General features: G+C 48.4%; 9 protein-coding genes across 9 annotated transcripts; 5 read left to right on the top strand and 4 right to left on the bottom strand.

Moving 5' to 3' along the window:
* Positions 1–80: 80 nt before the first annotated feature.
* Positions 81–1,761, top strand: GIQ15_04697 (uncharacterized protein; the record flags this gene model as incomplete). Its single annotated transcript, XM_033552114.1, has 4 exons — positions 81–107; positions 173–1,285; positions 1,363–1,529; positions 1,602–1,761. The coding sequence occupies 4 exons, from the start codon at positions 81–83 to the stop codon at positions 1,759–1,761; spliced, it is 1,467 nt and encodes a 488-aa protein (XP_033405844.1).
* Positions 1,762–3,178: 1,417 nt separating this feature from the next.
* On the bottom strand, positions 3,179–6,829 carry GIQ15_04698 (nonribosomal peptide synthase; the record flags this gene model as incomplete). Its single annotated transcript, XM_033552115.1, has 1 exon — positions 3,179–6,829. The coding sequence occupies one exon, from the start codon at positions 6,827–6,829 to the stop codon at positions 3,179–3,181; it is 3,651 nt and encodes a 1,216-aa protein (XP_033405845.1).
* A 538-nt stretch (positions 6,830–7,367) lies between these two features.
* Positions 7,368–8,436, top strand: GIQ15_04699 (uncharacterized protein; the record flags this gene model as incomplete). Its single annotated transcript, XM_033552116.1, has 3 exons — positions 7,368–7,784; positions 7,931–8,156; positions 8,228–8,436. The coding sequence occupies 3 exons, from the start codon at positions 7,368–7,370 to the stop codon at positions 8,434–8,436; spliced, it is 852 nt and encodes a 283-aa protein (XP_033405846.1).
* Positions 8,437–8,927: 491 nt separating this feature from the next.
* On the top strand, positions 8,928–9,815 carry GIQ15_04700 (uncharacterized protein; the record flags this gene model as incomplete). The annotated part of the gene is made up of 1 exon (XM_033552117.1): positions 8,928–9,815. One exon carries the CDS (start codon positions 8,928–8,930, stop codon positions 9,813–9,815), a length of 888 nt encoding a protein of 295 aa, XP_033405847.1.
* A 1,614-nt stretch (positions 9,816–11,429) lies between these two features.
* GIQ15_04701 (uncharacterized protein) lies at positions 11,430–12,558 on the bottom strand (the record flags this gene model as incomplete). Its single annotated transcript, XM_033552118.1, has 2 exons — positions 11,430–12,034; positions 12,093–12,558. The coding sequence occupies 2 exons, from the start codon at positions 12,556–12,558 to the stop codon at positions 11,430–11,432; spliced, it is 1,071 nt and encodes a 356-aa protein (XP_033405848.1).
* A 469-nt stretch (positions 12,559–13,027) lies between these two features.
* Positions 13,028–15,758, top strand: GIQ15_04702 (exocyst complex component protein; the record flags this gene model as incomplete). Its single annotated transcript, XM_033552119.1, has 2 exons — positions 13,028–15,184; positions 15,255–15,758. 2 exons carry the CDS (start codon positions 13,028–13,030, stop codon positions 15,756–15,758), a joined length of 2,661 nt encoding a protein of 886 aa, XP_033405849.1.
* A 2,529-nt stretch (positions 15,759–18,287) lies between these two features.
* On the bottom strand, positions 18,288–19,574 carry GIQ15_04703 (uncharacterized protein; the record flags this gene model as incomplete). The annotated part of the gene is made up of 1 exon (XM_033552120.1): positions 18,288–19,574. One exon carries the CDS (start codon positions 19,572–19,574, stop codon positions 18,288–18,290), a length of 1,287 nt encoding a protein of 428 aa, XP_033405850.1.
* Positions 19,575–19,958: 384 nt separating this feature from the next.
* Positions 19,959–20,308, top strand: GIQ15_04704 (uncharacterized protein; the record flags this gene model as incomplete). The annotated part of the gene is made up of 3 exons (XM_033552121.1): positions 19,959–19,998; positions 20,051–20,103; positions 20,165–20,308. 3 exons carry the CDS (start codon positions 19,959–19,961, stop codon positions 20,306–20,308), a joined length of 237 nt encoding a protein of 78 aa, XP_033405851.1.
* A 1,237-nt stretch (positions 20,309–21,545) lies between these two features.
* GIQ15_04705 (glucosyltransferase) lies at positions 21,546–23,557 on the bottom strand (the record flags this gene model as incomplete). The annotated part of the gene is made up of 3 exons (XM_033552122.1): positions 21,546–23,025; positions 23,088–23,250; positions 23,314–23,557. The coding sequence occupies 3 exons, from the start codon at positions 23,555–23,557 to the stop codon at positions 21,546–21,548; spliced, it is 1,887 nt and encodes a 628-aa protein (XP_033405852.1).
* Positions 23,558–23,712: the final 155 nt, after the last annotated feature.

Consider the following 23,712-nt stretch of genomic DNA (forward strand, 5'->3'; position numbering starts at 1 on the left):
TCGGCTGGGTTAATTTGGTCTATAAATTCCTGTTCGCTACTTTCTGTACCATCCGTTCTTTCATCCCACCACCCATCGCCATGTCTCCCTTCGAATTTCTTACCCTGGTAGCTGGACTGGTTAGGCGTCCCTTGGATAGTCTTTTGAGATCTCCTGCTAACAACTTATCTAGTGGGCTATCTGTCATATCCTTCTCGCAGTTTACAACGTCTTCCTTCATCCTCTACGCAAATACCCCGGGCCAATCCTCGATGCCGTAACGCAGCTCCCGTATGCCTACCATATGATCAAGGGCGATAATGCCAAATATATTGCTAGGCTTCATGAAAAATATGGCGATACTGTACGAGTTGGGCCACGCGAAATCTCGTACACCAGCGCATCTGCCAACCGAATTATCTTTGGCGGTCGGCCAACAGAGGATACAGTTTTTGAGAAGAACCCAGTGGTCTGGCTGCAGGGATCAGGAGAAATCCATAATATTTTCTTCGCTCGCCATCGTGAACATATACGTTATCGCAAGATGATGGCACCAGCATTCTCAGAAGCTGCGATCCGGGAACAAGAGCCTGTCATCCAGCAGTATGTCTCCAAATTCTTGGATGGGATGCGCCAGCGGTCCGGCAAGGCGTTATATCCAGATGCAAACGGAGTCGTTAATATCCAAGCCTGGTATAATTTCTTTGTGTTTGACGTCCTCAGTCGATTATCGTTTGGTACGACCGTGGGTTCTTTGGATCAAGGTGATTATCACCCTTGGGTGACGGTCATTTTCGGCGCAATCAAGCATTCACAATATGTTCAGGCAGCTCATCGACTGCAGCCATACCATCGGCTGCTCGAGCTTCTTATTCCAAAAGCAGTTAGCGAACCCTACGATACACATATGAAGTTTGCCGGGAAAACACTACTGGAACGACAGAAGGGTGACTTCATTGGTCGGGCAGACTTTGCCTCATTCATCCTGAAGGGAATGACTGAGGAGGAGCTACTAGATAATGTGAACATTCTAGTTACCGCTGGCGGCGACACAACTGCCGCAACGATGACATCGATGACCTACTACCTGACGCACAACCCGGACAGCTACCGGAAACTAGTTGATGAGATTCGAGGAACTTTCCAGACCGAGGATGAAATTACCGTGTGCTCGGTTGCAAATCTCAAGTATCTCCGAGCAGTAATTCAGGAGACTATGCGAATCCACCCGCCAGTCCCCGTAGGACTTCATCGAGTAGCTCCTCGGAGTGGGTGTGCAATTGATGGTCGTTGGGTACCTGGTCAGGTACGTATTCGTGTCTAGATGCCCTTTAAGCGAGGGAGATCTCCTGTCACAATATTATAATGCTGACAGAGGGATAGACCTGGGTATCCGTGGCACCACTGGCAGCGTACCGTAGCTCCAAGCATTGGCGAGACCCAGAAAAATTCATCCCTGAGCGATGGCTGGGAGATCTCAAGTTTGATTCTGATCAGCGTGAGGTCTGCACGCCATTTTCCATTGGACAGCGAAGCTGCATCGGTATCAAGTAAGTTATACAAGCGTCATATGACGTACTTTATTTCTACTCTTGGAAAGATTATGCAACTAACCTGGACAGCCTGGCCAAATTGAATCTTCGATTGGTCATCGCTCGTCTGTTGTGGAGATTCGACCTGGAAGCTTTGCCAGGTAACATTGATCCTCACGACCATCTCGAGTATGGCGTGTGGCAGGGAGAACCGCTTTGGATTCAGGTGAAAGAAATCACGAGCTCGTAAAGGCAGGCTGCGCATGGCTATACTCTGTACTCCATACTCCAGACTGGTTAAGGTTACAAAAATTACATTTATTTGTGGGGTCTCCTGTTGTACAAACTCTAAATAAGGATGTGGGTCCATATCGGAAGTTTGAACTTTAAGCCATTTAACAATCCGGTGGGGGCCTTGGCAGTGTTTGTTTGAGCATCGCTCGAGCTCTAGTTAGGATAGGGCACAGAGTACTCCGTAGTCCGTAATACAAAATTACCCACTCTATGCGCGGATCTGGAAGAATAACACAAACTTCCATTGAATAAGTGTTGCTTGGCACTCATCATTTGCTCAGGCTCATGCTGGAAGCCTACAAAACTGCCAATCGCGCCCAACGTGCTAGTTAATACGTTATCTTTCAATGGCTTGAGCAATGTGGTCCTTCAAGCAGCCCCCGTTAAAAATCGCACAGGTCTAACTTTCAAATCACCGCTACAGCTGTGAAGCTTAGGGTATTTGCCCGCCCTAGCCACGATACAGGCCGAAAAGTACCATATAGTACATGAATTTATCTCCAAGACTTGCATAGCGAGTGTTCCGATCTCCTTTAAACCTCAGCCACAATATCGCACATTTGAAGTCACTCGTGTTCATTGGATTGGCGGTGTATGGAGAATAACGTAAGTTTAGAGGAAGGTGAATATCGGCCTCGTGATGGGATTAGAGCCTTGTAGGCACAAGAAGTACTTCGTATACAAGCTTTCAAACCGTGCACTCAACAAGGATCTCCCATTATTGCTCACAGGGTAACTCGGGGACTTGGTACTGACGTATGAAGGCAATTTCAAGATCTCCTAACTCAAAATACTCCGTAGGCTTGGTGGATTGCACTCGGTCCACATGGTGCATACATAAAATGTTAGATACTACTCTGTAATTGGCACCTGTATTTTCAGTCACGGATGCACCAGCATCCGCGATTTGAGAGGCCAGCAAGCAATTCAAGGTACAAGTCATAGGCCATTTTCCACTTCGTTGATCTGGTAGGAGGTGCCGAGTACTCCGTGCGGATGAAAATGGCCGCTAACGCACATAATTGAATTCTCCTCTGCCATAAGCGAGAGGATAGCGTTCGTATATCATCTGATCTAATCGACCTTCCTACTCAGATTACGGAGTACTTGTTTTAGTGGTTACCTAGGAAAGAGTCAGATATCAAACTGTAATAACTGATCTTTCAATCGCGGAGTATTTTGTGGTTTTTCTTATTTTGATCATACACGTTATGTCTGAAAATTCAGCTGCCCATAGAGAAAACATGAAGTTTACTTTTCCTATCACAAGCGGGTTATTGTACCAGGGATTTATATTTGAGACAGTCACAACGTCATAATGAAAATGAAATGAAAGGGTTAAGGGACTAACTAATTCGCAAAAATATTAGGCTTCAACTACAAGATATTGCTCGAGGATTCCGTACGAGTTCCTGAACATAAAAAACCAGGGTATCAATCATGGAGTTGGCGGATGGCTCATCTAAATGTGCGTTTGTAGTCGAGATTTGTAAGGTATGCGTTTGATCGTTGAAAGTGGATTGAACAACAAATTCGCGCTGCTCCTTGGTTGGCTGAGGTGCATAGTATTCATTCAAAGAAGCAGATACACTGCCAAATTTCAGTGCGCAGAGAGGCCCGCCACCCTGATGCAGAAGTGTTGTGCCAAAAACGGTATCCCGAGGCCAATCGGTGGATCTGTTGATAATATCTTTGAATTGGACCCGATCATGTGCTATCGAGTCTACATTCTGCTCTTGAATGGTGTGTAGCAAATCCTCGCAATTTTCAATATCAGTCAGGTTGGCACGAACTGGAATCATGTTGATGCATAGTCCAACTACTGTTTCGTCGCCTGGAAATCCATGGCCTCGACCGTGAACAACCTGACCAAATACAACATCACGCTTCTGAGCGTATTTGGACAGAGTCAGTGACCACGCTGCTTTGACCAAGGTGGCGAGCGTGATTCCCTTGGGAGGCTCTAAAACTGGAAAACTGCGCGTGACGTCAACAAAGACCTCTTGTCCTTCCATGTCGGCCAGTGGATTTCCTATGTAGGTCATGGAGGAACCTTCAAGTAAAGTCTTCCAGAACCCATAGGTCTCAGTAGTTGCTGAGGCAAAAAAGTCATAAGCCCAAGGTGAGAAATGATTAGGAGGGGAAAGTGGCTGTCCATTATAGATATCCGCAACGTCTTTCAGAATAATTGGTAATGATTGTGCATCATATACAGCGTGAGTTAATCGTATAATAAGCGTATGCTGTCGGTCACTTTCGGAGAGGAGGTAGAAACGGGTAGAAGGCACATTCCATGGCATGGGTTTGTTGGTGTCGTCTTCGAGCAGGCGAGTTTGAAGGCCACTGAGTTCTCCGGGGCATTCATAATGTTCAAATGCGACCGACACTTCTCGCAAAATCACCTGGAATAAGGAATTGCTGTGTTTGATAAATACGGTACGGAGGATTTCATGTCGGCAAACCACGTTTTCGCACACAGCTTTCAGTTTGGCAGTATCTACTGGACCAGGAATATGAATAATCTGATACTGTGGAGGATAGGGAAGCATAAGAAGCTGCAGCTCTGTGGCCGGAAGGACGTCAAGGATATCTGCCTCCCTAACATCTAGTTTTGATGCCATCTCGATCGGTGTACCAGAAAACATGGTAAATGGCGCCCTCTTAGGTTCAGTATTCAAACCCCCGTTTGTAAAATGGACCGCACGTTCCGTTAACTTATTAAGGTCAGAATGTTGAAGGATTTCGCCAACAGATAAGGCGATATGACTCCGTCGAAGGAGCACTGCTAACTTCATCGCTGTGATAGAATCACCTCCAAGCTGGATGAAACTTTCCGCAATACCAACATATTGTAGTTCAAGACCAAGAACTTCGCCAACAGCTTTTTGGATGGAACGTCCTGTATCAGAGTTAGGCTGTTGCTTGGCATCTCCTGCTGTTTTAGTGCTGTACGACTCAAGGTCTGTAATTGTGAGCTGCTCCACGATCGCTCGCAGGCGACGGCGGTCTGTTTTCCCTGTCAGAGTAAGCGGCATGTGGGAAATCGGAAGGGCTAATGTAGGGACCATATACGAAGGGAGAGATGCCTGCATTTTGGGACGCACTCGATCCAGCCAATTGGAAAGAAAAAGAGGGCAATGAGGAATTATTAGTGATGTTTCTTCCAGAACCGAACCCCTATCATGTTCGTTGATGAAGGCAATCAGGACCGGGCGTGCCCCTTTTCTTGCAGCAGGAGTAGCCACTTCAGCCACCACACAATGCGAGCTGGGGTACAGTTGCCGAAGATGATGTTCGACATCGCCCATTTCCACTCGCTGACCACGGATTTTCACCTGGGTGTCTTTGCGGCCGATGAACTCGATAGAGCCATCCGAATCTATATAATGGACAAGATCGCCTGTTCGATAAGCGCGGTAGGGCTGTGGCGAAACTGCCGGCCATAAGCCGGGGCTTAGGAAAGCCGCTGCTTTGGCTCCTGTGCTGTTTATATATCCACGGCTCACAGGGGGCCCCTCAATGACCAGCTCTCCAATGGCCCCAACAGGTGCCAGTTGATCAGGACTCCGCGTATCAGCGACCCAGAGGTGGACTCCCAGCCCTTGTCCCAAGACCCGGTGGTTATAAGGCTCTGATAGAGGGCCTTGGGCAGCGATTATCACGGTACATTCGGTTGGTCCGTATACATGGAAAAGTCGGGTTGACTGCGCCCATTGGTCAAAAAGCGCCTTTGTTGTAGCCTCACCACCTAGGAGTAAAATCTCTAATCCAGGCATATCTGCTGGGGACAATGTCTGCAAAACAGATGGCGTGACAAAAAAGAAGTTTGCCCGGAGCGCCGCAAAAGCTCCTGGAATATCATCACGTCGACCCGCCTCTGAGGGTATGCAAGTGCATCCCCCGTGCATCAACGGGCCTAAATTCTCAAGAACAGCCGCATCGAAGGCATATGCAGCAAACTGAAAGACGCGTGACTGCGAGCTTAACGAAAATTCAAAGGCCTTAACCACAGTGCTAAACATGGCATGCTCCATGACAGCGCCCTTGGGGTTGCCCGTCGAACCAGATGTGAAGCAAATGAAGGCCGCATTATCTGGCCGTATCGTCGGTGGTTTCAGCTCAACGTCAGGTGTTAGAATTCCGGGGCCAATCTCAAGGAGAGGTAAGTTCAAGGTTCGTGCACCATCTACATCTCGAGGGGAGGAGACAATCAGTTTCGCGCCCACATCTCGACACATATCTCGTAGACGACTTGGAGGATGGGATGGGTCCAGCAATACGAAGGCGCCGCCAGCCTTTAGCACTGCCAACATCGCCATTGTCGTCCAGCGGGATTTGGTGAAATATAAAGGTACAAAGACCTCGGGCTGCACTCCTCTAGCCTGTAGAAGGGCAGCAAACCGTGAGCTAAGCTCGTCGAGTTCCTTATAGGTGAAAGTGCCGTCCCAGGCACATATTGCTATCTCATCTTTGCGAAGCCTGCATTGTTCCGTGATCCGCTCATGTATACATGCGTCGTGACGAGCGAGTTCGTTGCCGTTCCATCTTTGGATTTGATTCAGATCGTCATAATGAATGTTCGACGTTATAGCGGCTACCGGAGTGTTGCCGGGCGCCCGCTTAATCAGGCTCACAACATGTCTCATCTGACGGACCATTTGTTCGCATTTCCATGTGTTCTCACCACACCCTTGAATAGCGAGGTCTTCCGAGGTCAGGTCACAAATCACAACGGTTTGCTTGGATCTACCGCTATAATGATCTGGGGCTGATCCCTGGACGTTAATGACCAGCAAACTCTGTTGACTATCATTTTCGCTGTTTGCCGTCGTTTTACGAATGGTTTGATTGATGACTTCGAGGCCCTCTTGGATGGTCTTATCATATGGGAATTGAAAGTGCAGCGACGCGCTAATCGAATAATTTTCTGAGGTTGCCAGGCCAAAGTTGATCTCATCAGTTCCGGTAAACTGAGCCAGTGTTGTTGCCCAGGCCAAAGCCAGGATAGGAGATGTTGTAGCCATGGGTATAGTTTATAGCAAGTTCACCGAAAGAGTGGTTGCCTTGTCAAGCAGTCGCTTGACAGGACGAGAAGAAAGGCTCACAGTGATATAGATGGGTATGGCCTATTAAAGAAACATACGAAGACATACTCCGTACATTTATCCTTGTATAAATAACCCAAAAATACCAACCTTATAAGTTGCAAAAAGAAAGTAAGAGAAAAAGAAAAAATGCCGAGCTACCCAACCTCATAATTTGGTCCTGCAGCTCTCTCCACTTCTGTCGCTTGATATTCTCCTAGCGTTAGCTATGGTTAGTTACCGAGTGTCCTCTGCGATGACTTGCAAATTGAAAAACCGGAAAATTGGAGATATCATATTTCTCATACTTCTCACAGCAGTGCAAAAGCAAGCATGATACTCGAGAAAGTGGTGAGCACCCCACAATCGAAGATATCTTTATAAAAGTACTCTTCCTCTCCGCCAGATGTTGCTAAAGGCTGGATCAAAGGATATAGAAAGAGACATATAACTTTGGTCAACAGGTTTTTAAATAACGATGACAACCTTCACTCCTACACAGCATACATCGGTCTATCCGGCAATCGACGCGAGCTTGCCGGAGCTCTCTCAGGCTGACCGAACGGTTTTGATCACTGGCGGATCCTTTGGCATTGGCTTCATTGCTGCGCAGGGCTTTGCAAAGGCATCTGCCTCTAAGATCATCCTCTTGGGCCGTCAGCGAGACTCTCTAGTCTCAGCCTGTGATCGGCTACGCAAGCAATATCCAGAATTCCAGGGCGAATTGATCACATATGTATGCGACGTTGGTGATGCAGTCCGCGTCGCCGAAGTCTGGGATGACCTAAATAAGAAGGCCATTGCAGTTGACGTATTGATCGTGAATGCGTGCTATTTCACCGTCGAAGGACAGATAGCCGATATCCCCCTACAGCTGGCTTGGAGGGGTTATGAGGTGAATATTCGTGGCAACCTGGATATGACGCAGCGATTTATACAGCAGGGCAAGACGGCCGATTTCAGCGGAAGAAAGGCAAGTGACGCTACATACCCTACTTTACCTTGATATATCCTGATCAGAACAAATCTAATATTCAATAGCGGGCCTTGATCAATATTTCCTCCCGCCTGACCCACGACCATGACGCCAGCGTTGGCTTTGGAAGTTATGCTAGTACCAAAATTGCATTCAGCGCTATCGTCCAGCATCTAGCTACCGAGGTCCCTGTTGAACAGATCCAGGTTCTCAATGTCCACCCTGGAGATGTGTATACGGAAGGCGTTTCAAAGATATGTGAGAAGGATTCCTGGCCTGATTGGGATGAACGTGAGTGCAATTTTCCACCGCATATCCATGCTTGGGATCACGTTCACTAATTGCTGTAAACGAACGTTTAGCCAGCCTTCCCGAAAATTTTCTTGTCTGGGCGGCATCACCCGCTGCATCCTTCCTGCATGGCCGATTCGTCTGGGCTAACTGGGACGTCACTGAGCTCAAAAATTGTGAAGCCCTGACAGATGGCAAACCGGAGAACAAGCAACTTCTCAAACTTGGGGTCAATGGGCTGGTGTTTGCAGTGCCTACTATGGCCGCTCTGAAGACTTAATTTACGCCACCCGCGGGATGCGAAAGACTTTTAAGTCATAAAATAGTCATATAGTGATTGTGTTTAGAAATAGATAGACAATTCATACGTCAATATTGGACGTGTCGTTCCCTAGACCATTCCAAAGTCAGCTCATCGCGCGCTTCCGAGGCCCGGGTATAATTTGTGAATATTCGATATTGACACTTGGGGTGGCATTGACAGCAGCCAGAAGATGGAGGATGGGATCCCTTCCATAGAAGACTCCGCGGCCTTTGATAAATGTATATTGCGTTGAGATCAGCCATATGCTTGATTGGCTGACCACTGCCGACTCAAAAATTGAACTGCATCTATGCCGTATAGTTATCGTAGGGTAGCGTAGGTGCACGGAACTTCCTACCATATATCCAATCCACATCCCAGTGCAGTCTATCAAGCAGTGCCAGTACAGCTCATCCATCATTTGATATATATACTCTGTTCAAACATATATTTCAAGCCCTCTCACGATGACTTCTGGCGAGCAAAACAAGAGCATATATGGCTCGCCATACATGGCCGAGTTTTATGAGTTACGATGGGCATGTGGTGTAGGGCTGGAGGATGTTGAGCTGGTCTATTGGCCGGCGTTTGTCGAAATGTTTTCCAAGCACCCTCGAGGAGCCCAATTTACCTTCATCGACATCGGCACAGGGGGCGGTCGTTCAATCCTGGGTTTGCTCGATAAAGCAGTTGCCGAGTCGTTCGAAATCCCCCTTGGGTCTGCTCAGTTTATTGGGATGGATATCGAAGAGAACATGCTTGACTACGCTGCCAGGGAGGCCTCGAAACACCCTGGAATCAGCCCCGTCACTTGGTCTCTTGGTTCAGCGCTGGCACTGGACAAACTGCGTGAGCTGGCCGACAGGAAGACCACAGTCGACATGCTCATCTTCACATATGGCAGTATCGCCCATTTGACAGGAGACGGCGAGCTGGGGCAGTTCTTTACCCAGGTCTCTCGTGTGTTGACTCCCGGGAGCGGCCGCGCCTATGTTGATTTTTTTGATGATATCTTCATTCCCCACGGCCAGGACGGCGCCAAAATGGAGGATGCGTCCACTGATGCGCATCCAGATGTCCAGAGCGCAGAGATAAAGAGCATTCAGTGGCCAGGTATCTCGTACCAGATGGAGACATCGAAGTTTGTGACGGCCGGCGTCTTCTGTGACGCGGACCTGATGGTGCATGTTGTGAGAGAGGATAAGACGGTCGTCCAGAGCAACTCCATCCATCACCATCTGCGTATACACCGGGAAGACCACGTCCAGGCTGCTTCGCGGGAGGCAGGGCTAGTCCAGGTCGGCAAGAAAAGCTGTATGAAGGACACAGTCTTCATCTTCCAGAAGCCTGCTTGATTGTTTTTGTGGCTTTCTATCTCCTGGCAGCGGTCCTATGCGACTTGTACTCCATATATAGTCGCCCTTGGATACAAATCATATAGCAGCAATCAAACACGTCGACCTAGCATGTCTACTCCGTACAGAGATAGGATAACTATACGAGTAACGAGCGGTGGTGCACCAGTGGCGTAGAGATGGATGTTGAAGGGGGCTCGTAAATTCTTCCTGCTCCGAGACCTATTTATCACCCATAAACATAGGCTGTCCGGACAACAAACCACCGCCATTGTCAACAGAGACCAGGTACAGGGTGTCCTGGGTGTGAAAATGGTCGATGTGAGGTCACTGGCTGCATGAGTATTTCCATCTTATCCTTATCCTTTTTCCTGCTACTCTTTCAATCGCCGGTCCTGCTTTAAAAACATCACCCTCATGCCAGGGACAATCAACTGGGAGCCAGCAGCTTCACAGACAAGCTCACAAGCCATGGGCATGATGGTACTGAAGAAGAGGAAGAGGGATATTGATCCGGGACAAAATAGCAACACACTGCTCTCGTAAGTCATTCTGAATGGCAGCGGAAGCTCTACAGCCGAACGTTGGAAGGCCAAATAATAACATCCGGTTCTACTTTAGGCACCCTTCGGAGATTGATTCCAATTCCTACACGAGGGCAGAAGCTTCTTCCATCGCTGCTAGCTACTCTCGAACCAACACGGGTCCAGGTTCGCCCATAGTAACAGCTTCAAACCACCGATCACGCATACGCCCCCTAATACCCTTGAAGAAAAGACGGCTGGACCCGAAGATACTACCATCACAACCCTCCCAACCGCTCTTCTTCTATACTCGAACACCACAGGGTGGACAGCAGCGAGAATACCCCGATGAGAATCTCCAACATGCTCGGAATCCACATTCCCTAGCAACAACGCCTCTTACGACATCAGATGACTATAATATGAAAAATGTGGGAGATATTCCTAGACACATATACCGATACCACATACAGGACGACGAGTATGATCGATCAATACCCGGGAGCCACGGCTCGTCGGTCAAGCCAGCAACAAAGGCTAGTAAACAGACGCTCGCACCATGTCATATTTGCCATCGACGGCCTACGACACGGACATTATTAGACGCCTATGCAGACTGTGAAATATGCAATGAGAGATCATGCTATGTTTGTTTGCGGGAGTGCAATGACGTCTCTTGCCGGGAATGGGAGGGTCATATAGATTCAGGAGACCCGGGGGGGAACGAACAGGCGAGATCTCTAGGGCGGAGGGTATGTTCGTCCTGTGCTGTGGAGGGAATCCTTGAGACTGGGGAGGAGGTTGTTCGATGCCTAGTTTGCGTTGAGCGTGGATAGACGATTTTATCTTGCATTCATCGGAGCAGAGTCTTTCATTTCATCTTTGGGCTGGCTAACTCAATTATTGTTATTACTTATTATATTATTCCTTAGCGAGGAAACATCACACTGTTTAACCATTTGAACAAAGATAGGCATTTCCCTTTTAAATTATAAGTTAAGAATATTTTGTGGGTGATTATTTCACACAGGTGTCTAGGTAGAACAGCCAGTAGGAAGGGAAGAGAGGGAAGAATAAAAGGGGTGATGCTCTATCGTCCGAACCTCATTTCAGCTCTGGCATACCTCCACAGCCCCTTTATAAATCTTTGATATTCTACGGCCTCGACCTCGCCAGCAATGCCGGTGCTATGGTCTCCGGTGCAGAATATCTCTGACAACCTAATTTGCCATGGAGGGTAACCGTCTAGCTTGACATATGGGCCGAAGATAAGGACCAGATCTGGATCTGCCTTGGTCAACGGGGTCAGGTTATTCCCAGCTGCCGAATCTGTGCCGTTGGTGTCGTTTCCGGATTCTTGGGGTGAAGGTGCTGGGATGGTCATCATCTCAGCTAATTCAGCATCGATCAGCTTGGTGCCGATATCCTGCGGTGAGACCTTGCCATGCTGTGCCATTTCAGCGAGTGTCTTGGTAAGGTCGACCAGTGTCTCACGGCCATCCGTGCTCGAGAGGAGGAGGACGGTGATTGTCTCGATGTTCGACTTTGACGATTGAGGGACGAGTGTAGGCGCGTATAGCGGGTGATGGGGGGCAAACACGCCGAGAGCGGGCTGATGGGATGGCGGGCCATAGTAAGTGTCGAGTTTGCTGGTGATGATTCTATGGAGAGCTGGTATGTGTGATTTCAGGATACCTAGATATAACAACAGCGGTTAGCTACTTGGTTTGGTATAGAGTAGAGGACAACTAACCGGTCTTCTCGTAGATGCTCAATGCCGGAATCCCAGCGCATGAGCTCCAGGCAGTCAACTCGGCCACCTCGTCCATGAGCGTCTCCAGGGAGTCTTCATCTTTCCTGAGCGTCAGCACCACGCTGAGATGCTCTGGCAGCCTGTTCAGCCCTCTCACGTCCTTCCGGATCAGCTCGGGCGTTCGATGGTGGTAGTATAATATTGCGAGTACACGATCGACGATGGCATGGTAGCTCTGGCGTATCCGCGTATAGATGCTGAAGACGATGTGTATTAGGAAATAGAGAAGATAGTATAGCTTCGACCGGAGAAATGTGCGGACTGGCTTCGAGTTTCCCTTGCGGCCCTTGACGGACGACTTTCGAACCCGCGGAGGCAGCAGAAATGGCTTGATGAGACTCTCGCGCTCTGCAGCCGGAAGAGTTTCGAGCTGCTTTCGAAGCTCCGGGCCCTCCACGAACGCCATGGTCGCCTGTAGCCCGGTAATCTGCTAATATATGGCGAATGAAGAGAAAGTTGGTGGTGGTGAGGACGAGATTTTGCAGATATTCAGGAGTCCAGTGGATGGAAAGGACAATCAGAGCAATCAGAGAGCTGCCACCGCGTCATGTCTCCCTATATATTCGTTTGTGTATCTTCAGCTTTTAGTATTTTATATTTTAGCAAATTATTGCGATCACTGACGTATCTCAAAAGTCAAGCCACAATCCAGTGCGTGGCAGTACAAAACACTAGATGGTTAGGTGGTTTGTTAGTAAACTCGCATCCCAGAGCTTCAAGTCTTGAGATAGGGCACATCGCATGGATGGCCGGTGAACTGGTCTAATATGTGAAGGGATCTCGCTACGGCATTGATGATAAGAGCTATACCTCCGGCCTGCCATCCCTCATCCCATCTTATCCATGTCTAGACGACGCCAACGCGCATCGCAACCATGCCTGACCAGAGCCACCAGTCTGATATGCGAAGGTCGATATTCAACAAGGGCCCGAACTTCACCCTAGAGACCTTTTCAAACCGAGACTTCATCGTCAAGGACTTCATCGAGTCTCTCTCCGACGCTGCGATCCAGCGCCGCTCCGGAGGCATCGGGAACCAGCCCTTCGACCCCAAACCCCTTATCCGCGCCTTCGAACATGCGCAACGCCGTCTAACCGAGTTATCGGGGGATCTGGAACAGCGCGAGAATGAGCTGTCTGCGGCTGTGCGGAAGGCAGAAGCTCAACATACGCAGAACGCAAGCAATCTGGGCTGGAAGTTGAATCAAGCTATCGAGTCGTTCCAGAAGCTAGACACCTCGTTGAACGGGCCCCGGCGACCTTCTACACGGGATGGACCGTCGAGTGGGAACGGGAATGTGGCCGTTGAGACAGGGAAGAAGCTGGAAGAGCTAGATCGCCAGAGACGTAAAGCTCTGGATGCACATTTCCTCATCGGATGCTGGGATGAAGTGAGCAATCGCGGGGAGCTGACGATGCTGGAAAATCTACGGCGCTCGGGGAGCGGAGAGGGAAAAGTTCGGTCTGCGCGCATCGCCAGACAGCTGTTACGGATAAGCCAGAGACTGGATCCGTTGAGCTGGAGTGAAAATAACGGAGGTGGTGAGAATATACCACCTAGCCCTGGAGATCACTCGGCCAACGGTAACGGTCCCAAGAGGAGGAACACACGAGAGATCATCGAGAAATTCTCAGAAACGCTCGAGAAGGACCTGCTGAAACAGTTTGATCATTTCTATCGAAAGGCAAACTTCGAAGGCATGAAGGACTGCGCGAGCGTGCTACATGATTTCAACGGAGGAGCTAGTGTCATTGCTCTATTCGTCAATCAACATCAATTCTTCATAGACCGCAGTCAGCTTATCTCTGAAGAAGTCAGCGGAGATTCTGAAGCCTGGGAGCAGCTCGCAGACCCTGATGCAGAGTCTCCAGGGGCAGAGCCCAGCCTGCAGTCGCTGGTCGACGAGGTCCAAGTGGTTGTCCAGGAGGAATCAGCAATCATCAAACGAGCTTTCCCCTATTACGAACAGGTTCTCAGCAAGTTTTTGCAGAGAGTGTTCCAACAGTCGATACAGCAACGCCTTGAGCTTGTCTTGGATAAAGCTAGTTCCGTGTCCTCTTTGGCGTTTCTGAGAACCCTACAATCGGCACGGAGCTATATAAGTGCTCTAGTTGACGACCTGAAAGCTCATGGGCTGACTGAACACCCGGATACCATGTCGTCACAGACCGCGATATTCCTCGACCAGCAACTAGAGGAACTTTTCATACCATATCTCATGGGATCGTCCTACATTGAAAGGGAGAAGAACAATCTGGAAGAGCTTTACACGTCCCTCATGTTCAAGTTTGTTACCTTCCACTCCCGACGAAAGAAGACACCCACAACATTCATGTCCTCCCTTGCAAAGTCAGGGAGTGAACTACTCGCCTCAGCAAGAGATGCATATATAAATAGCCTCGACTCTTCCGATTTCACACCCACCCAACGCAAAATGCTTCTACGAGTTGCTGGGCTCAAAGAGAACGGCGAATTACAAAAACAAAACGAGATCGAGCTCACGGAAGAAGACGGACAGCTAAGCGTTGCGTTTGCTAAACGCATGCTCCGATGGCTGGCAGAAGGCGTCGGTAGAAGTCTAGAACTTAGCGTGAGCAGCGAGACACCAAAGGATGTGTCCACGCTTCTCAACATGCTCTTATCCAGGATGGGCGAGGGATACATTGAAATGGCCCTCGATGCATCACTGGATTCCGCCCATGCTCAAGAATCCGGCAAAGCCGAGCCGGACTTTAACTATTTGACCACTCTAAGAACGGCTATCAGCGTGACATACCTAATGATGACTTGCATCAACGCTGTGCTAGTTCCGTTGGCCGCATCTAATATAACAATAAAAAGAGACATGGAGAAGAAGACCAATCTGATAATGCATCGCATTGAGGAAAAGATCAACTCAATTGAACAGAAAACCGTCGATGTAACCCTTGCTTGGGTTGCGCGAGTTCTCTCGGGTCAGAAGAAGAACGATTTCCGACCGAAGGAGGGTGTGGCGGACGAAACTGGATGGCTAGAAATGCTCCAAACACCGGTAAGTCGCCTCTTCTTTACTTTGTACATGAGACGCCCTCGAAAGCTTCACCTACTAACGTATCATCTAGACCTGTGCATCTATCTCGGGTTTCCTTACTCGACTGCATAATATAACCCTGACATCACTGCCGTCTAGCGGTTCCAACGTACGAATATTCCTCACTGAAATCGCCCTAGGTACTCGGGCATTACTCCTGGATCATTTCAAAAAGTTCCCTGTCAACGCCCCTGGTGGCCTCATGGTGACGAAAGATATGACCCGGTACACCGAACTGTTGCGGTCCTGGAACATCGACGAGGCCGTCAAAGGCGTTGGTGGAGCCTTGGATGTGTTGCTTGAAGTCGGTAGTCTCTTCGTCATCGGACCGCAAGCACTCAAGGAACGGGTCCGGGCGGGAACGGCTGGTGGAAGCAGTGGTGCTTCAGGGGGTGCTGCCGGTAGTGGCGGGACAGCAGGTGGAAGCCAAGGTAAATCGAATGCCGGCCTCAGCGTGCAGGAGGTGCGTGCTTATGTGTTGCGTCGCGAGGATTCGGGGAGCGTTGCGATGCAGGGGGTTTTCAACGCATTTTGATACCATAGGTCCGGACACGTATTATTATTTTTGGTGAAGGATCTTCTCATATATGCTCATAGAGTTACGTTTACGCTGGCCATGTCTTCATACAATCAATCACACATAGGGAATATACCCTTTCTACACCATAGAATTTAAAAAGGCGTAGAGAGTAGAGTCATATTTGTTAAGTGAGGAAGTAGAGATTTACCTCCAAGGAATCAACTTAGGCCCCTTTGACTCCACCTACATCACATATGCTATTCCAGGATATATTTTGTAGACCCCTAGGAACGGAGAGACCCTCAACAGTCCAACTAGCAATAGCTAGCTCAAAGGTCCACGCTAATACTGCTTTCCCCCAGTGTGATTTTCTCCCCCATATAGCAGTCTCAATCACAGTTCCAATGCCGTTTAGCAAAAAGAAAGTGATTATACGCACCACGCCGTCTATTGGCAAAAGGGGCCCAAGGCCGTATGCATGGAAAAGTCCCATCAATGAGAACGAAGCCAGAATACCGATAGCCTTTGCAAATGACTCAGGTACACCATATCTCGCTGGTAGGTGTCGTCGTAAAGGGTCGTAGGCAAGAGACCGACAAGGACTAGCAAAGGCAGTGTGCCATGTCTCGCTCCAAAAGGAGGCAAGGGATGAAGCAGTGTATACCGGGCCAAATAGAGGTGGGCTAGTTTTGTATCGGAGGACAAGCTGGAGTGATTCCCAAATAACATAGATGGCGAGAAGGATCTGGACAGCCAGAACTGTAGGGTTGGACTGTGGGAAGAGAGCTTGAAGGACCCAGAAAATAGCACCGTGTAAGATTAGGTTGAACGTCTCGGAGAAACGATGAGGACTTTGGCGTCGTGTGTGATGAGATATGTATCTCTTCCCAGTTGCGGAAATGAAGTTGTTCTTGCAACATTTCTCACCTCCACGCTTACGATGACAGCAACTATATTCTGTCATAGAATCTTCCTCTAACTGAGCCGGAGCCGGAGCTGTGCGGAGATAGTTTGGTGTGAATGACTCGTATCTTAACTCTGTGAAATAGAGCAACGCGATAATGCCGTCAGATGGCGGATTCGGATACGCATATCTCGGGGGTGATTTCCTTCGAGCATAAAAATCCAACGCTTTCATGCTACCAATTGCCACTATTATTCTCTAAAGTTAGCACCATCTTATAGAGTGTTGTCTATAAAGAATAAGTAACTAAACAATGATATCCTCACCTGCGAATAGTTGCAAGCTTCGAGCAACCGAGCATTCCAATACCACCAGCGTGCCACTGCCTATAAAGGCACAAATAGCCATCCAGTCCAGGATCTCAAACAGCCGTACTTTTTTCTTCACCAAGGCATAGAGAGCAAGGTATAGCAGTCCAGCTGGAATGACGAGCGAAATGAGCCCATCTCGGATATCAGCACCTGCTTCCGCGAAAGCTGCTTGGGCATCAGGCGAGAGATCTGGCATGATATTCAAACATTTTGGTATCATTTTGATTTTTTGAAAATTTTTTTCCCTCGTCCCCTTCGCTTTATAAGAGCACGTATCACCCCCTCTCTCTTGATTCGCGTTTTCGACCTCGATCTCGTGTCTCGTTTCTTCGCAATTTCAGCCAGAGATAGCAGATCTTGTTGCAGAACAGGGGAGCTCTTTCTAGCTGCGCTCAAGTGGTAACTTTCAGCAAGGAAGAGAAGTATAAATTAGGAAAAGGACAATGTGGTATATAAACAAAGATGCTAGGTTATAGGACAAAAGACTCTTCACATATATCGGGCGTTATATCTGCGTTTCATTAGCAACAGAGCTAGGGAAACGCTTTAATGCAACCAGACAAGAAGGACGTCCTCTAACCAAACCAAAACAGGAAGAACAGGAAAGGCCAGCTATGCAATATAGTTGGGCAGTATATAAATTATCTGTGAGAGGAGTCACGATGCCTGCCAGCCAGCTGGATAATTGACGTCAGGATGAGCAAGGTTGGTCTGTCTATAATATAAACCCCAGAACAATAATCACCTTTCTAAATGGCAGCGTTAGATAGGAAAACATCAAGAACAATTAGGCTATTAGAATAATGAGATAGAGGATTCCCCTAGAATAAAGAGGTATTTTCGTTAAAGAAGATAAAAGAGCAAGAATCCACCGGCTATAGGTTTGCATGCAGGGGTTAGGGATATCATTGGGATATTCGTATGCCTCCTGCATGTGCTGCCGGATGATTCGGAGAACTTGACTTCAGCTGCTTAGATACTTACCCCCTGAGCCGTATCACAAGGAAGACGCTAATGTTATGCATATTCTACCTGTAAAGCTTCATCCTCGCCTGCAGGATCTACAGTGCATGCATCGACGGGGTACAACATCCTTGGTCCGGAAGAAAGGAATTGTTAAACATATTCTGCATTTATTCTCGGTCATAGCTACTGGTCAGGCATTACTCGAAGCCACACGTCTCGACGCCCTTCTTACAGCTGTGAACATGCGGGTGTTCTAAATCTATCTCCCTGCAACCCCCGTAGCCATCATCAGCCACTGGCTAACTATATCCCCGTAGCGGCAAGTTTTGAAGCAAGCTCATCAACCTTCTTATCTGTATCCTGGGCGACCTTCTCGTTCTCAGCACGTTCGGCATCCTTGACAACTCGTTCGGCCTTCTCTGCTACCTCCTCGTCGCTCTCTGGCTCCTCTGCCTCTTCTTCTTCATCTTCCTCTTCTTCGTCTTCATCCTCACTCTCCAGTTCATCAAGCTCATCCAAGCCCCAGGCAGATTCATCGTCCTCATCTTTACCTAGTTTCTTCTTGCGCTCCTCAAGCAGGTCACGAAGTTCACCGAGGTGCAGATCTTCCTTGTTTAATTTATTTCCATTCAACTCAACACGTTTCAAAGCTGGGAGAGATGTCTTCGCAGACTGAACAAATTCCTTCAAACCCTCAGCGGTGATATCATTATAGGCCAAACGAAGGGTTTCGATCTTCTTGTTTTCTCCCTTTGCCAGGCTCTTCGCGACAAGAGTTGCGCCTTTTCCTTTAAGATAGCAGTCGCTTAAACTAACTTCGCGGATATTAGGCCATCCGGTAATTACGCGGGCCAGGACTCGGGAACCGGTCATGGTGAAGGTGTTATCTTGTAAATCCAATACTTCAAGCTCAGGGGCGTGTTGGAGACCCATATCAAGAAGTAGAACTATTCCATCTTGGCGAATACCATTCTGCGTCATCCGTATGCTGCGAAGGCCCTTTCCGTGATCCTTCACCATTTTCGCCCATGTGGCCATGCTTCCGCTCTCAAGTCTATTACGGCCACATACTATCGTTTCCAGGTATGGCACCTGCACCTTGGGATTCGACGACCGAGCCTCCTCCTTTTTCGTATGCAACTCCCTCAACGCATCAGCAATAAGGTTTCCCGCCTTTGGACCCAAGCCGTTATTGTTCAAAATCAAATGACGTAGTGGGACGTGTGCCTTTAAAAATTCGACCAGCGGAGCCTGGGTATTCAATCCGAAAGCATTGTCACTTAAATCGATAGTTTCGAGAGTGTCAACTTCATGCAGCGCTTTTAGAAGGGAGGAGAGGGCCTGCGGTATCTCGTCTAGAAGTCGAGAGGTAAAGATATCGGCTAGGTTTGCTGTGTGAAGCTTCTTCTGGGTTCGGAGCACGCTGGCTAGACGTTCGGATGCGGGGACACCAAATGTATTTCCACCCAGGCGGATTTCCGTAATAACATCATTGCTTTCAACGAGGGGTTTGATAAATGGTTCCAGGTCAGCGGCGGTGTCGAATCTCTGCCCCTTGCCCTCAATCGAGAAGAGAGAGGGAGAAGCCATGGCGGGGTAGTCTCCTAGGATGTTTGATGCTATCCCGTGTACGTGTAGCCACAGATCGAAGAGTGTAGTCAGAGGAGAGGTTGATAAGGAATAAGAAGCAAAAAAAGGGGTATATCAGAAGAACTGGCGCTGGAAAAGGACCTATCAAAAAGCTGTAGGGAGGTAAAAAGGAGGCTCCAAACCCCACGAAAGGAAGCGCGCACTCTTTTTTCTTTGGTGGGTTGAATGCTGACTAATGAATATCCGGAGTAACATATCTCCGCGATGACATAATATGTCAGTTACCGGAGTTTAAAATGGAACCTGGAAATTGATTGATCATCAAGAAGCCGAAACTGATCGCAGCTTCAACGACGATATAGCGATTCTTCTCTCGTTTTAACAATGTCTTCTCCAGCAAGCCTCTCGTCGTCTCTCTCCACAGGTAAGTCCGTGATTTATGATAGCGGGAGCAGCATACTGACAGACATCATTAGCTCCGGCTGCCTCTACCGGCGCTTCCGCTACCACCGAAACCTCAAAGCCGAAGGTATGTCTCATCAGATTTGTTGCATATCCGCCAATTGAAGAGCTGCGCTTACAATATCTAGCCATGCTGCGTCTGCAAACCCGAAAAAGCTGCACGAGACGACTGCATGCTATTCTCTAAATCGGATGATCCCGCCGCAAAAGAATGCTTGTCATTCGTACAAGAATACAAGGCCTGCATGGCTGGGTTCGGATTTAAGGTCTGAAATATACTTGGACAGCGGGATATCACTCGGAAGATGCAGAATTTCGAAGCCAACCTTGGAGTCAGCGGGTGGTTCGGTATCTGCGAATCGATTCTGGAGATTTAATCGACCATGCGCACATAACGGCCAGGAACACATGCTCTTCTGAGGTTTTGTTGTATGATATGGCTTGGGAAACTGGTTATAGAATGGTTTATAGAATTTGGTGGACCCTGAGATATGGGTCTCAATGTACAACACGCAATTTAACGGAATATCTCTAATCGCGAAGCTTTTGACTCGACTCTTTGGATTTAAGTGTACGCTAAATTATTCATATCAAGGTTATCGATTTACGGAGCACAAAAGATGGTAGGCAAAACTCAGTCCACTATATTATCTACATATAGATCGGTTCATATATAGTTGTAATACGTTGCTTGAGACCTAAACCGTCGGAAGAAAAGTTTCAGCTTGAAGATGGATACCTTACACCGACTATGGTGCTGATCTCAGCCCAGAGTTTTCTCGCTGGTTCTGTTCAAAAGGTCGGAGATGATAGATCTTGGTAGAAATTCGTCCATCACTTAATGTCTGCTCTACCCAACTATTACTAACACATTGCATAGATATCAAAGCCCAGCATATCGTTTTCGCACTAGAGAACCATCAATTTTACAGAGTGGGATGATACATATACACCTAGATCCATATCATACTCCTAAGGTTATTTTAGGGATGGAATGGAGGTCGAAAGTGGATATCTGGAATGTCGACGTGTTGGCATGTAATATCGTGGATATTTACTGAAGTTTATCTTAACATTTTCAAAGGTAGCATTTATTCGAGGATTGTTTCACGTTCAATGGCCGTGGACTTGAGGAAAAGCATTCCAACGCTCATTTGCTAGCTGAAATGGTCCCGTTCTATGGAAGCCTGCGAGCGTCGAATACTGGGATGAGTCAGGTAATTCACCGCTTGGAGAATGAAAGTACGCTGACGAGGTAATGATACGTCAAGTGTTGAGAATATAGGTAGTTGGAGGGTCCAGTTGAGATTCCGGAGAATTACTGTCTTGAGGGCATGAACAAAGATAAATTCTTGCAATTCATGCGAAGGACGCTAAGATGGGATCAGACGAGAGAGCGTGCGCGAGCGAACTTCTGGTTGATCAGTAGCTTGTAACCTCTTAAGGGCGAGCTGAAAAAAATTGCCTAACGGGGCCTTAAGCTAAGCGCTCAAACTAAAGGGAGTTGAGCTAGTTGCCCACGGCTTTCTTCCCCTTGGAGGTATCCTTGCTGCTGACCCCAGACACCCCCTTTGCATTATTTTCTCTGACTTCGCTAAGAGGAGCTTTCTCGACAATAGGGCGTTTGCGTATAGTGCTTAACGGGGATTGCTGCGGCTCAAGGAGGACTGCTTGTGCGAGCTTCCAGTTACACCATAAGTAGATGATACCAAAGCCAGACGCTCCAATTATAGAGTTTAGAACCACCCAAATGTCGGGCTTTGTGGCGGGCGGGCTAACGGTAGATTCAAGAACATGCCATCCAAGCATGGCCGCATAATAAGATAAGTGTATGAATTTGGTCATGGAGAATAGCTCGGCAGAACTCTCAGCGGGCCCTCCACGGTTTCTATAGAGGTCTAGAGACGTTGGAGGTAGCCCGAGCATATACGCCCATAACAGCGTGAGAACGGCGTACGGAATTCTCAATTCGTCCCGCTTTAGTAGCGGAAACATCGTCCAGGCGCCGAGCATATTAGCCAAGCCAACCCACGAGCGTAGTTCCTTGCTAAGCCCTCCGGCGCTTCCTAGGAGTAACGTCATGGGTAAAAGGGGTAATAAAACGCTCTTCTCGTGGACTTGGAAGGAGCAAAGAAAAAACCCCCAGCCTGTGCTTGCTAATGCGTAGGGCAGGAGATGTGTCCGGGGATAACGTCCGATGATGAAGCAGGAGGGTATAATGGCAAACAGTGTGGCGCTCAGTGCTGCTAGCTTGAGAATGCTAGGGTCGAATTTGTTAAGTTTGTAGAAAGTGTGGATGGTACACCAGATGTTGGCGACTTTGTCTTCGAATAGACCTCGCGCAAACGGGAATACACGATGGATGCATTGAGTAAGCTGGAGAACCACCGAATAAAGCCATGAGTCCTCCTTTATCTGTATGGGAAGCGCCTTCATCAATGGAGGCAGGTTAGTAGGCCCTGGTATTTTGCGATATCTGTCTGAAAGTGCGCCGGCAAGAAGTGGCGTGAACAAGACAGCAAATGCAACTATGGTAATCAAGGCAATGCTAAATAGTCTGTTGGGCCGGATTCGAGGGGAGAAGCAAATGCCTAATAGGTAGGCGAACACGACAGGAGCAAAGTATAGCGACATCTGCTTGTATCCCAGAGCGGCGACGAAGAATATGCTAGCCCACAGTGGCCTTTGTGCATACATACTTTCGAGAGTGGCGACGATAAATCCAAGCATCACGGTATTGTACTGGAAGTGTCCGTGATCAATGAGTATCGTAGATGGTTGCATAAGGACTGCACAGAGGGCAATAGAGCTTGCCCACGGCGCAACGCCTTGTTCACGAGCGTACCGCCTGAGGAAGATGACAACGGCGGGTATGTAAATTAGGTACTCGGAGACGACGACAGTAGCACGCATATAAACCCTTAAAAGCGGTCCTTCCAGGCCTCGGGATTCGTCCAGTGCGAACCAGGTCGGATCTATAAGTTGACCTCTACTTCACGTTAGCCTTTGAAATTGTACAGTAACGGACGAGATGTGATATCAACGACGTACATCTTCCCTAGTAGCCAGCTATGGTAAGCCGTTAACGGAGGATAATCCAGCCCCCAATACTGCAAGTCATAGAAATACCACCAGGAGGTAGGGAGGTGGATTGTCAGCTCCATCCAGTGTCTCTGAGCTTCAAAGTCGCCGTGCATCGGAGGTACGCCATAGCCTACGCAAATCGGTCAATACAAGTGCCTGATGGAAGCGTGTTGAGCGTTGGATATGTAGATACCTGAGTGACCCCACAATGAAGTCCCCCACCGGAATAGGCCAACAATCATCAACACGACGGGGAGGATGAGCCATTGTGACACGCCAGACCGCGCAGACCAGAAGAAGGCAACCAAGGGAAAAGCGGGCGTCTGCACATTGTTATCCCCAGATAGCATCAGGTCGGAGTTAAGCCCATGATGAGTACCGGATAAGACTCGGCGTTTCTTTCGAGGTCTGTGTGCTGCAGGCGAAGACGGTGCCATTGTATCAGCCAGGGAGTCCGTCCATATGACGGACGACAAGGGAATACAGGCAGTGATGCGCAGTGAAAATGTCAAGTCGTCAAACAGCCAGCTCGCATCGTCGGTGGTTTTCCTGGCAACTATGCAAAAGAAAGTCGTGAAGGAGTCGCGAATTA

Source organism: Arthroderma uncinatum, assembly GCF_011692745.1.
Source record: "Arthroderma uncinatum strain CBS 119779 chromosome Unknown scaffold3, whole genome shotgun sequence".
Lineage (NCBI taxonomy): Eukaryota > Fungi > Ascomycota > Eurotiomycetes > Onygenales > Arthrodermataceae > Arthroderma > Arthroderma uncinatum.